This window comes from Canis lupus, chromosome 32 (assembly GCF_048164855.1).
Source record: "Canis lupus baileyi chromosome 32, mCanLup2.hap1, whole genome shotgun sequence".
In the NCBI taxonomy this organism is placed as follows: domain Eukaryota; kingdom Metazoa; phylum Chordata; class Mammalia; order Carnivora; family Canidae; genus Canis; species Canis lupus.
In genome coordinates this window covers 21339817-21352310 of record NC_132869.1, presented here as the reverse complement: position 1 = coordinate 21352310, position 12494 = coordinate 21339817, and the positions used below count along the sequence as shown (strand labels likewise).

General features: G+C 46.9%; 1 protein-coding gene across 2 annotated transcripts in view; it reads left to right on the top strand.

Annotated features, from left to right (window-relative positions):
- The window catches only part of MYO5C (myosin VC), a 94988-nt gene that overhangs the window by 29760 nt on the left and 52734 nt on the right, over positions 1-12494 (top strand). For both annotated transcript variants that reach the window (XM_072808547.1, XM_072808546.1), the window contains exons 9-13: positions 794-900; positions 4103-4368; positions 8012-8093; positions 9466-9606; positions 11291-11416. In XM_072808547.1, the coding sequence (XP_072664648.1) occupies positions 794-900; positions 4103-4368; positions 8012-8093; positions 9466-9606; positions 11291-11416 (722 nt within the window). The remainder of the gene's footprint in view (positions 1-793; positions 901-4102; positions 4369-8011; positions 8094-9465; positions 9607-11290; positions 11417-12494) is intronic.

Here is a 12494-nt window from a genome sequence, read left to right as displayed (position 1 = left end):
TATCTATGAAAGGACCAACTACAAAGATGTGGGCAGGTCTAGGGGAGCTATAAGGGGCAGTAGGGAGCCAGGGTCAGCAGCAGAGCTGTTCGCTGCTTTTCACCATTTGGGCATGGAGGTATCGCTGGAGCCAGAAAGGAGGGTTGAGGAAAGTGAGCACCAGACCAGGAACAGTGACCTGTCAGTTGGCAACACTGACAACCTGAAGCAACTTTGCAGGGAGAGAAACCTCTCTAGTGCTTCTCTCCTCCCAATCCTGCTCTCCTGCAGGAGGTCCTCATGGGTCACACCCACCCAGAGGCCAGAGGATATGAGAGCCCATGGCCTTGATGCAGACAGTATAGCCCCCCTGGGGCAGAGAGCAGCATGCGGAGCTGCAGGGGCAAATGGAATCCATCTGGCACCCCACCACTAGAATTCAAGGAATTCAAGAAAAATAAAACAAAACAGAAAACCCAGAGTGAAAATAAAGGAAGCACATCACATAGAATAAACGAGACCTGACATGAGATGGTGATGTGGGTATGAATTCTTGTGTTGCACTTCTAGCAGCGATGGCAAAAGGGGAAACCTAGTGGGCTGTCGAATCCACATGTTGTGTCATCACAAGTCAAAGTGGCAAGGATGGTGAACCGGATTCTCTCCAGGGGCTGCTTCACGTTCCTGTCCCTGCTCTTGGCACAGACGGTTCTAGAGTGTCCTAAAAGAATTCAGATGCTATCTTACTAGTGATTAAGTAAGGGAAGACATGCAGTAATCCTAATCTGGAAATGTTTTTTGTTTTTTTTTTCAGGTTTCAAGGAGGATTTTCAGATGGATGTTTTTAAGATCCTGGCAGCCATCCTGCATCTGGGCAATGTGCAGGTCACAGCAGTGGGCAACGAGAGGTCCTCAGTTAGCGTAAGACGCTGGCTTGTTTTTACCTTCCTGCGTTCAGAGGGTCACCGTAGGGCATCTCATGGTTACCCTGCTTCTGCATTTTAGCACCAGGCCCACTGGGTCTTCTGGGGAGACCAGTTGTCAGGAGCAAAGAAGCAAAGAGTAAAGTGGCTGGCTTGTAAGAGTAAAAATTCTTCCCCTTGTAATAGTAGAGAAGGGGAAAATACATTCTCTGTGTTTTTCTTTCATTGAGTAAATTTTACTAACTACTTGCTTTGTGCCAAGCCCTGTTGCAAGCTCTGGAGAAACAGTAGTGAACAAAACCAGACAAGAAGTGCTTCATGGTGCTCATGATCTGGGAGTAGGAGGTGGAGAGGAGGAGACACGAGCACCACTTATGGGCTCTGGCCACTGGTGATGGCCATTAGAAAGGAAAATGAAGCGGAGTCGGGGGTACAGAGGGGCTGTGTCTTTTGTGTAGAGCATTCAGAGAAAGCCTTGCTGGTACAGTGGCGGTGGGCAGAGGCCTGACGATGAGAAGGTGAACTGTGCCTGTATTGGGGTGGGGAGAAAACATTCAAAGTAGAGGGAATAGCAAGTGCAGAGGCCCTCAAGCAGAAGGTGTTATTTAACAAATAGAAAAAATGTCAGGATAGCCAAAGAGGAGTGAGTGAAAGAAAGGGTGATAGATGAGGCCAGAAGATGTGTGGGGGTGAGGAGAGGGTGAGGTCATGTAGGGCCCTCAGGACACTGGATATTTTGAGCAGAAAGGACACCTCCCACCTCCTGACACTTGCCCACATCAGGCACCCATTGTGCTGACTCTGTCTCTCTGGAAATATATTCCCATGTAAATTTGTGACAGATTTTTTTTAATTTAATGAACACAGGTTAAGTTTATATGTGTGTATCTTTGATGGAATCATGGAAAAGTAATCCTCAGTAGGGGCATGTGTTTGGTTCTTCTCATAAATAGCCACGCAAAGAAGAAAATAACACATAGTAAAAAATGCTTCTAAGGAATACCAGATCACCTGACGTTTCAAGCTTTATGTATCTCTCTCTCTCTCTCTCTCTCTCTCTCTCTATATATATATATATATATATATATATATATATATATATATATATCTGGTCAACTCCCCTGACCATAACAAAATACCAAAGGCTGGGTGGCTTCAACAACAGAACTTTATTTTCTCACAGTCCTGGAGGCTGGAAGTTCTAGATCAGGGGAACAGCATGGTTGAGCTCTTGGTGAGGTTTCTCTTCCTGGCTTGCAAACATCCCCCTGCTTGCTGGGTCCTTGCAATAGAGAGAGGGACAGAGAGAGCTCTGGTCTCTTCCTCTCCTTAGAAAGGCATTAATCCCATTGTGAGGGCCCTACCTCATGGCATCATCTAGACCTAAGCACCTCCCAAAGGCCCCACTCCAAACACCATCACGTTGGAGGTTAGGGCTTCAACATATAAATTTTGGGAGGAAGTGTTTAGTTCATAGTATAACGATACCCGTTTTCCTGTGTCCAAAGGAAATTCGGTGGGAATGGTAGATAATTTGGTACACTGGTCATTTTCCAGCTCTCTAGAACCTGCAGTTCAGGGAAGAGAAAGAACCAAACAGAGTGGATGGAGGATGTGGGCTTTGGCTCAGTGCTTCAGTCCTGTTGTCCTGTGACCAGGAAGTAATCCTCCTCCCTCTCCTCAAGCACTCACACTAAGCGCCCCCCACCACCACTACCCCCCCCAGCCCCGTGTCCATCCCTCACCCAGTTGGTCAGTTTGCATGGGACTGGGAGGTTCTGGGAGGGGGGGACAGTAGGCCTGGATAGGAGCCTGGTGTGCATGTGGTGGTGGTTCTCCCTCTGTGCCTTCTCGATTACCTCCAAGAAACGGGTTTCTACCTTTGTTCTTCTCAAACTCCATAGACTGAAGGTATGATTTCCACCCAACAAATGCCCTTGCACCGATCTCTGTCCCATGAAGTTTGTTATGAAGGTAGTATTTTGGAGGAGGAGTTAAAAATGATAGACTAAAAATCCTTTGTCTATCAATCTGAGGAGACAAAGTCTCTGAAAAAGATGTAGAATCTTGAGAGCAAATTACCAGTTCTGTAATGAGTGGTCCTATCTTTGCAACATACATACCATTGATTTGCATCGGAAACTTGAAATATCGAGCAAGCCCAATCTGGCTGAAGTCATTTTTTAAAGAATTGTTGCCCCTAACCCTTCCCCCTGCACCTGCACTTGTACCTGAATGTTTTGGACTCAGATGGTTTAGTTCCTTCTTAGAAGGAAGAAAACCCATGGCTCTGCCTGTCTGTTCCCCAGTGAAGAGGTCAGGCATGTGAATACAAGCTTTGTGTTCTTGAGATGTTGGTCAGAAGGGGTGTAGGTGAGCAGCAAGGAGGCGGCAGGACTTTTTTAGATTGTTTGCTCTACTGTAATCTGATGCTTTTTAAATGCAACCTCATGGCTTTCCCATTGGCTGTGATGGTTTCTACAGATCAGCCTTCCCCGGGAACTTCCCTTGCCCAAGGGGAACGATTGTGCTCAGTCACAGGGGTCACATCTCCTTGCCATGTGACAAGGACTCCTTGCCCATGCGAGCTCAAGACAAAGAGGAACAGACCTCTCCTTGTCTCTGACCAGTGGGGCAGCTCTCATGCCCCAGCTGGGAGAGACGCAAGATTCACTTTGTGTGTCCAAAAAGTCTTCCACACATTCCTCCTCAGTTGAGAGGCCAGCTCTGTTAAAGGAGCCCCACTGTCAGGTTCTCTGACAATGACATCTATGTACCTCAGGGCTGGACCACCTACACAAACCCTGACCACACAGGTAGGGACAGGGTGAGTGACCATGCTGGCAGGTGGTCTGAGCATGTTACAAAGGGAAGAGCAGAGCCTTGAGGCTGTGTCCACATGCAGAGGAAGGGGAGGGTTGCATCTGTGGCCTTACTCACTGCTGATGTTCTTTGGCCAGAATGAAACCCCAGGTGGGATGCAGTCCAGAACTCCCTGGCATCATCATAGCCATGCCTTGATGCAGGCTCCATGCCGCTGCGGCCCTCCTGCTTTCCTCTGAGGCCTGGTCATTCTCAAGCCAGCTCATCCTTGTCTCTGGCACAGGCCTGGATGGATGCCCAGGGGCCCCTGCCGGGTGGGCTGCTGCTGGGTTAGAGGGCCAAGACACCCCTGATGGGGCTTGTGCTTGTGTTTGAAGGAGGACGACAGGCACCTGGAGGTGTTCTGTGAGCTCCTGGGCCTGGAGAGGAGCAAAATTGCTCAGTGGCTGTGCAATCGCAAAATCATCACAACCTCCGAGACGGTGGTGAAGCCCATGACCAGGCCCCAGGCCATCAACGCCAGGGACGCACTGGCCAAAAAGATCTACGCTCACCTGTTCGACTTCATTGTGGAGAGAATTAACCAAGCGTTGCAGTTTTCAGGCAAGCAGCACACTTTTATTGGTGTTTTGGACATTTATGGGTAAGATTCTCTTCTGTGAGCCTGTCTTTCCTCATTGAAATGTCAAATGCCCATTATTTTTAGATCATTTTGTTCTGGTTTCTCATTTGTGTTTCACATGATCAGAAAGATGGTGGTGTCTGTGTTTGCACTTGTGGATGTTAAGTTCCGTCCCCTGGGCTACAGTGTGCTTATGTAGAGCAGGTTACATAGATGCTGAACTAACAGTGACCTGCACCAAGAGGCTTCTGTGCTGGGTGGTCCCCACGCACTTTCTGCCTCTCAAGCAGAGGCGAAACAACCAAGGCTTACATGCAGAAGTGTGTTGGCCGTTGCTCAGCTGGTGGTAGAGCCCATGTCTGGTTCTCTGCAGAGGCCTCATGAGGGGGTGGAGCCCTGACACAACTCTCCCATTTCAAAGGGGCCAAATGACAGCCCCAGACATCCTGTGCCCTGCCTGTGCTCACAGGGTCAGAGGTGGGCGCAAAGCCAGGGCTCTGACAGCCAGCTTCGCACACCAGAATCCTCTTCCATTCTCGGACCCCAGCCCTTCTCCAGCTGGCGTAATACCATTGAGGACAAAGTTCTCACCACACTGGAGTTGCTCTTCCTCCTCTTTGCCTGGTCCTCCTTTTTCTAAATCCAAGGCCACATGTGTGCCCAAGATGCTTATAGCATCCCCAGATGGCATGAGTGAGGGCAGGCCAGCGTGGAGGCAGGTTCTCAGGCTTCTTGGTGCTCAGGCTTTTGTTTGTCAACAGCTGCCTTCAGATGCTCAACGCTTCACCCCTCCCAGGACCAGTCCTGGTTTCTCAGGCAGATCATTCCATTCAAGGTGTCCCCCTCAGCCTGGAGTGTGTTCCCTCCCACCCAGTGAGCAGTAGGCCAACCCCTCCTCCCCATACAAAGGGGAGAGCCCCCACAGCAGATGGGCCGTGATGATGCTGTTGAACTTTTACCCAGGTGCAGAGAATCGGCTTTCCCATAGCTGTGTAATGTGAGACAGTGCCTCAAGGGAGGTACTTTGTTTAATTTAGATTCTGAGTTAATACATGTGACTCCCAATTAATAGCGTATGTCAACAGTTCTAAAATATTGATACGTTACTGGGATAGTCTAGTAAATGATTTACCTTGTCTTGTGCTACAAAGAGGATTTGAGGAGCCAGTGAGAATCTAAGTAGACTTTTAAAAAGAAATAATCTTTTTAAACAATGGTCTCTATTATTGGTAGAGTTACGTGATTGCTATAGTATTCTGTTCTTTTCTGTGTTTTTAAATGTCTTAAAAATAAACAGTCCTCTAAGGATATATTATTCCATTCAGTCAACACCTATTTAAGTGCCAGACATGTGATGGGTGGGATTGATAAACAGAATAGGCATATGGCCCATGTCTTTTTGGGACTTAAATTTTAGTAGAGAAAGCCGGCAGGCAATTAGAGATTGGGATGGTTCTTGTGATGGGAATAAGTAGAGAGCAGATGGATGTGCCAGAGATAACGGGGGCCAGGGGAGAGAGGAGGCAGCTGAGTACACGAAGTGAGTGAGGAGTCAGGCAGGCAGGAGTCAGATCCATGAAGCCTGGAGGCCAATGGGATAAGGAATTCGAAGTTTTGGTTAAGTGAGCAAACCTGAGACAGTAACTAAATTTATAAGAACATGCTTAGAGTAGACCTTAAATTAAAATTTTAAAATTAAAATCCTCTTCAAAAATGCTAAAGGTTGAGTGCTTGCTGCCATGTCAGAACTAACAGGCCCCTCTAAAAGAATGAGGTCCTTTCTGAGTGCTGCTGCTGCTGCCTGGGGTGAACCCTTTCAGGCCTCTCCCCATCTGGCATGTTCCTGTGGATCAGCCCCGGCTCACGCACGCCAGGCAGCTTTTGAGAGAACTGGGCTCAGTTGGACCTGGAAATACAGCAGCCTCAAAGGAGAAGTTACGAGCACTGAAAATGATGACAGGCAAAGCTGTGAGCCTTGAGGTTTCGGCTCAGAACAACATGAAACCCTGTGGTTCCCCAGCCAGTTGGCGTCTACGTGCCGTGCACCCAGAGTGAGCAAGGCCCAGGGCTGGGGGTCGGGACCCGGAGAGGGAGTGCTGTGGCACCACTGTGTGGCCCCAAGAAAGTCACAAGACCTCTCCAAACCTCGTTTCTGCCTCTGTAAGCTGGGGCCCCTCGCGCAGGGTTATGATGAACTTCAAATGGAAAAAATTGTGAAGGCATCTTAAGAACCATAAGCATCATTCACACGTGAAGTGTTGTAATAGCTAATGTGCTTCTGGCATTTTAGGTCCAAGATTTAGGTCCTTCCGTGGGTTTTGAATTTCAGATCTGAGGGCCCGTTTTTGGAAGAAGGAGTATGTAAGAGGACAGGAAAATAATTGATATTTGATATTCCACCCCTGCTCTAGAAAGCCTCCCCTTTGGCCCTGGCTGTGGGCCGTGGAGCACCACGAGGCCCTCTGGACTCACCCCCAGCCCGAGCTATGTGGGTTCTACTCCTGCTTTGAGTCACCCTGGAGCTGTCTAGAGCACCATCCAGGTCCTTAACCCACTCAGAAATTCCTACCTGAGCCAACCTGGGTTAGTCAAGTGGGATTCCCAGGGAACCGCGGTTGGAGCCAGCAGGAACCACTCACGATTAGAGCCATTAAGAACCAAGGCTTTGAAGACCCCAGAGCTGGGGTCAAAATGCTTGTCTGGTACCGCTTGCTGCTGTTGGCCTCTGGCTGTCAGGTGTGATGAGGGGTCCTGCTGGTCCCGCGCCCTGCGCGTCAGGGTTAAGTGAGGTGGCGGAGCACCAAGCCCGATACCTGCAGCGCTCAGCTTCCTCCTGGCAGGAGCGTTCACCTGGCTGTAGAGTGAGAGAGTTCACGCGCCAGTTCACATTCCCAGCTTCCTTGGGGGTCGGGCGGTCTCACAGCCAGCCCAGTGCTAGTCCTGGTCGCGGCCAGGAGCTGAGCGACAGCTGCCCCAGGGGACAGCCCTGCTTGTGGCCCACGCACCGCTCACGGCAGCGCTGCCTCCACCTGCTTCCTGTTTCTCTCACCACCTGCCTCCTCCCAGGCCCTGGGTTTGCAACTCTAGAGACAAGTATTCAAAGTCTGAAAATAGACGCCTTGGCGTCTGCTGTGCTGTAGGCTCTTTACTGATCTTGCCCTTGTCTTCCAAACCCTGAAGCCAGGCCGTGGGGAGGCAGAGCTGTGCCGCCCCTCACTCAGCAGAGTGGGGAGCAGCGGCCTTGTCCGCCCCCCCAACCCCCCAAGCACAGGTGCTGTGAGCAGGCAGGTTCTCCACTGAGTCCGACACTCCCTGCGTGACCTCAGGCATGCTTCGTGACCTCTCGCAGCTTTAGCTCCTCATCCACAAAGAGAGTAATTGTTTGTGGGCGCTGTTATGTGAAGCAAACAGCCCACTGTGACCAGCCTGTCATGAGGCCGCCTCAGGGTAGGCGTTTTGTACACACCAGATTCCTTCCAGAGGCCGCCTGGAAAAAGATGATTTATAAACTGCCAGGATATTAAAACCAGAAGCTATGAAGCGTAGTTAAAACTTGCAGAAAACAGCCAACTTTTAAACTATGAAGTTTGTAAAAAAATGCTTATCTGTAAACAAATGCATGTGCCCTGCACGGATGTTTTAACTTGTTCAAACCATATTTCAGTTTTGAAACCTTTGATGTGAACAGCTTTGAACAGTTTTGCATCAATTACGCTAATGAGAAGCTGCAGCAGCAGTTTAACCTGGTAGGTGACTCTTCCGCCTTCTTGAAACTTGGTTCTCAGCCCTGCGTGTGCACCACGGCCTCTCCTCAGGAGCCCCACGCTGGGTCACTGCACCACCTTGTGGCCCTGTCTTGAAATCACACCTTCCCAGCCTATTCCATCCTGTTCTAGCCGCCTGGCATGAGCTCAGCCGAGTCCATCACCTGCCTGCACCTGCTCACAGACCCTCTGAGCATCAGGACCAAATGCTGGAGTTTCCTGAAGGCCCCAGGGCCTTGCAAGCCTCTTTATGTTTGTACCTGCTTCCCTCTGTGCCATAACCCACCGGCTCCTGTCCTTTCCCCATCCCTTCTTCTTGATCTGGCAAATTCCTGCTCATCTGTTGAAATTCAGCTTCTCTCAAACAATTCCTGAGGAAAAAATAGTATGACATCATGGAGAGCATGGACTTTTGCTCAAAGAGAACTGGCTTTGACTCTCTGCTCTCCCGCCTTCTTCTTCTGAGACCTCAGGCTCAGAACCTCAGTTTCTTCTTTTGGAAAAACAAGTCACTGGTATCCGCCTGCCTAATATTGTTATGAGGAGTAGACCTAACATTGAATCATAGTAAGTGTTTCTTTTCTTTCCTTTTCTGCACTTTAGAATTAATCCATGTATAACATTAAATTTCACTCCATTGCAAATTTATGTTTTGTTAGCATTCTCAAGGATTCCCTAGAAGTTTAGTATTTCATAACTACAAGTAAAGCTTATTCCAGGTAGATATGCTGCATGACTCACCTGAAGTCACCCCACCATCCTTTGCATTCCCCTCCGCCCCCATCACTACTCTGCTCTCTCTGGCTTGTGTAAGAGTCATGTTTCACAACCTCCGATTGGGCTTCTGTGGTGGCAGAGGGATCTTCTGTGGGAGGCTTTCTCCTTGCTACCCCTTCTCTCCCCACCACTTGCAGTTAGGATGAGCCCAAGCCAGATCTCTGGGGAGCCTCCCTGGCACCCTTATGGCCTGAACTAGTCATGAACAAAGTTGTCCACGTGTTGGCTTCTGACACTGTCCTCACAGCCAGCATTCTCAGGCAGGCTGGCTCCCACCCAGCCCTAGAGGCTGCATCTGTCTTGGAAAGCGGCAGTGCTGTGAGCAGGGAGGGGTTGCAGGACCACCCTGAGTGGGCTCCGTGTTGGAGGCAACAGGATGTGGGGTCCCACTCAGACCAGGTGGGAGGATCATGTCAGGAACTCTGCATCATCCATCATGGGTATCTGCACCTCAAAGTCTTCCCTAAACATTACAAAACAGTCAGGTATCTGTGTTTTCCAAATGCTCACGTCCTGGACTTTGGAAGCACACTTTAATGTTCTGTTTTATTTACTCTATTAATTTCTGGATTTCCAGCATGTCTTTAAACTTGAACAAGAAGAATACATGAAGGAAGATATCCCTTGGACGCTGATAGATTTTTATGACAATCAACCAGTTATTGACCTGATTGAAGCAAAAATGGGTATTTTGGAACTACTGGATGAAGAATGCTTGGTAACTTAAATTTTTTTGTTGTTGTTCAACTTCTGCATAGTAACAGATGAGAATATTACAAACTGGATGTGTGTGTGTGTGTGTGTGTGTGTGTGTGTGTGTGTGAATTCCTGACATGTTACCCAATTGATGATGTTAATGTTGGGATAGCAGTCCATAGTAGGAACCCCAGAGGGCCAGCTGAGCTTCCCACCCTCTTCATGTGTAGCCCACCTTTAGGTACTGTGCACAACATCTCAGGTCATGTCCAGCAAGGAGAAGCCCTTTGAGGCTGTCCAAGGCGTATGTAGAATGGAAGTGAAAATAGCAGGTAACCTCATACCACTTGTTAATGACTAACAAGAATTGAGTTTTATTTCCTCTTTCTTGTGAGTCATCCACTGGGAGGTGTAGCTGAAAAATCAGTATCATACAATTCAAGAGAAGAGGTCTCTAGTTCTCCTGTTATTATCTCCCTCTAGGAAGAGCCACCTTTACAGTGGGCCAGCCTAGCAGTGTCCCTCATGGGGTCACAGGGACAAATAATCCCCAGGAAAGTACTCGTTTTTTGGTTTGAAGATTGTATTTTGGGGTGTTATGTGTAAGTGATGACTCAGTGAATTGGTTTCTACTCTAGATACCAATATGGCACTGTATGTTCACTAAAATTTAAATTAAAAGAAATAAATTATCCCCAAACTTGGTGGTTTAACATAAAAATAAATAAATATTTTTAAAGATTATATTATGATGTTTAAACATAGGTTTAGTTTCCTTTTCCAGAGATTTATTTCTTTAAAAAAAAAAGTAAAAAAAAAAAAAAGTCATAATGTTGAAGACTAACTGGCCTTTCTCCCTGAAATTCTCAATTCTACACTTTTTCTCACAGATTATCCTTTCTGGTACTGCCCGTGTTTCAGCCCCTGGAGTGATACAAGATTAAAGGGCTGGCAGCAGGGCTAAGCATTCTGGAATGATCTAGTGAGGGCAGGGTGCACAGGCCAAGGCAGCCTCTAGGAAATATTTGTACCTCCTCTACACAGATGTTCGCTAGGTGATCACTATCACAGAGCAGCATGCAGGAGTCATTTGGACACAATGGGGTATTCACTGACCCGGGGCTGAATATCACTGATCGCTTCCATATCACCAGTATGAAGAACAAGTTTTGCAACTAGCTTTGTTTGAGGAAGTGGTTATTCAATAGCCTGTAAAATGGGAAAAAAAAAAAAAAAAAAAGCTATTTTCCTGAGACGGAGGCGAGGTGGGGAGCACTACATTTAGGTTATTCGCCTTTCCCCATCCAACTGAGAACAGAACTCACATTCATGTAATGGAATCTATGCTATTTTTTCCCCTAAACCTTTTAGACTTCTTTGGGAAGAAATAATAGAAATACTGCCACTTTGCAAAAATAAATTTCTTCACTCTTGAGTCACTCTATGTCCATTTCCTTCTAGTTTATAACATTTTGTTCTTCTAAAAGGGCATCAATATGTCTGTTTAAATGACACTCTAAAGACTGTTGGGATCAAGGACAGACGTGTACCTTGAGCTGCTCTATAGAAAGGAGCCGCAGATGTAAGCAGCTCACTCTGAGGCATCAGTTCACCTTGGTTTGTCAGAATTAGAACTTTTCTGTGCCTCTATTAATCTCTCATCTCTACTTTTCTTCCCTACTATTTGGTTTGCTTTTCTCTTGCAGTTACCACAAGGAACTGATGAAAACTGGCTTCAAAAGCTATATAATAATTTTGTCAACAAGAACTCTTTGTTCGAAAAACCCAGAATGTCAAATACATCCTTTATCATCCAGCACTTTGCTGACAAGGTACAGTGAGGGTCTGGAGCAGTGCTGTCTTCCCTGGAGCTGGTGTGGTTTCCTAGGTGCAGCTAGAAGCCGGGGACTTCTCTGGCCAGATTCAAGCACACTTGGCACGTAGCTGTGATGAAGGATACGTGTGCATGTGTTTAACAGTTTTTAATTTGTTTTTATTACAAAATATGAATTTCAGCTGTACTGCTTTAAAGATAAGTCTGCTGCTAGTAGACCTCATTTCTGATTTTGGCTTTACCGTGAATTCATTAGTGTCTTATCAGTTTTTTTCCTCTATGAAATTGTCCTCAAAACAGCATAATTGTTTTCTATAATGAAAGCTATATCTTTTTTTTTTTTTTTGAGGTTTTCTTTCTTTATTACATTGTGGTATATGTTTTACAGTGGTAACATAGGCTGGCCCAAGATGTTGCTTTTTCTAGGTGATCTTTATTTTCTTCTTTATAGATCTATTATTCTTTATTAAACATGTGACTTTAATAAAAAGAAGAAGTTATTTTAAAATTACATTACAGAAAGCTTAGGAAAGAGGGAAAAAAGAAAAATCACCATCACCACTTGCCATAAACATATGTTTCATTTTGTTTTCCTTCCCTAAGAAACTCCTGCCCTTAGCAGTTGGGTGTCACCCTAGGGGCCTGGTCAGTGCCTTGGGATCATGGGAACAGTGCTAGTGCTGGGAGTCAGAGTATTCATTGTGACTGAGATGGCAGGGGAGGGGACAACAAGCTAGAAATTCTGTGATGAACTTTGTGGACTAGAGGAGCACTGTAAAAACCTGGTAGCATTATTGATTCCTGCAAAGATGCATATGAAGTGAATGATAATATCTGAGGTTATATTTTCTAGTTGTTGTCTTTTGCAATTCCACAGCTGGGATCCCATGGGGGAAAGCAGGGGAAAAAAGGTATCAGACTTTCCCATACACATATGGGATTTACTTCAAGACCCTCTTCATGGTACTTGGTTTCTGCACATTTAATTCTCTCACCCCTGGCACTTCTAAGAAGAACCTCTTCAAAGCAGCATTTTGGGTGGACTGCAGGTTGGTAGGGAGAAACCACACGCACTG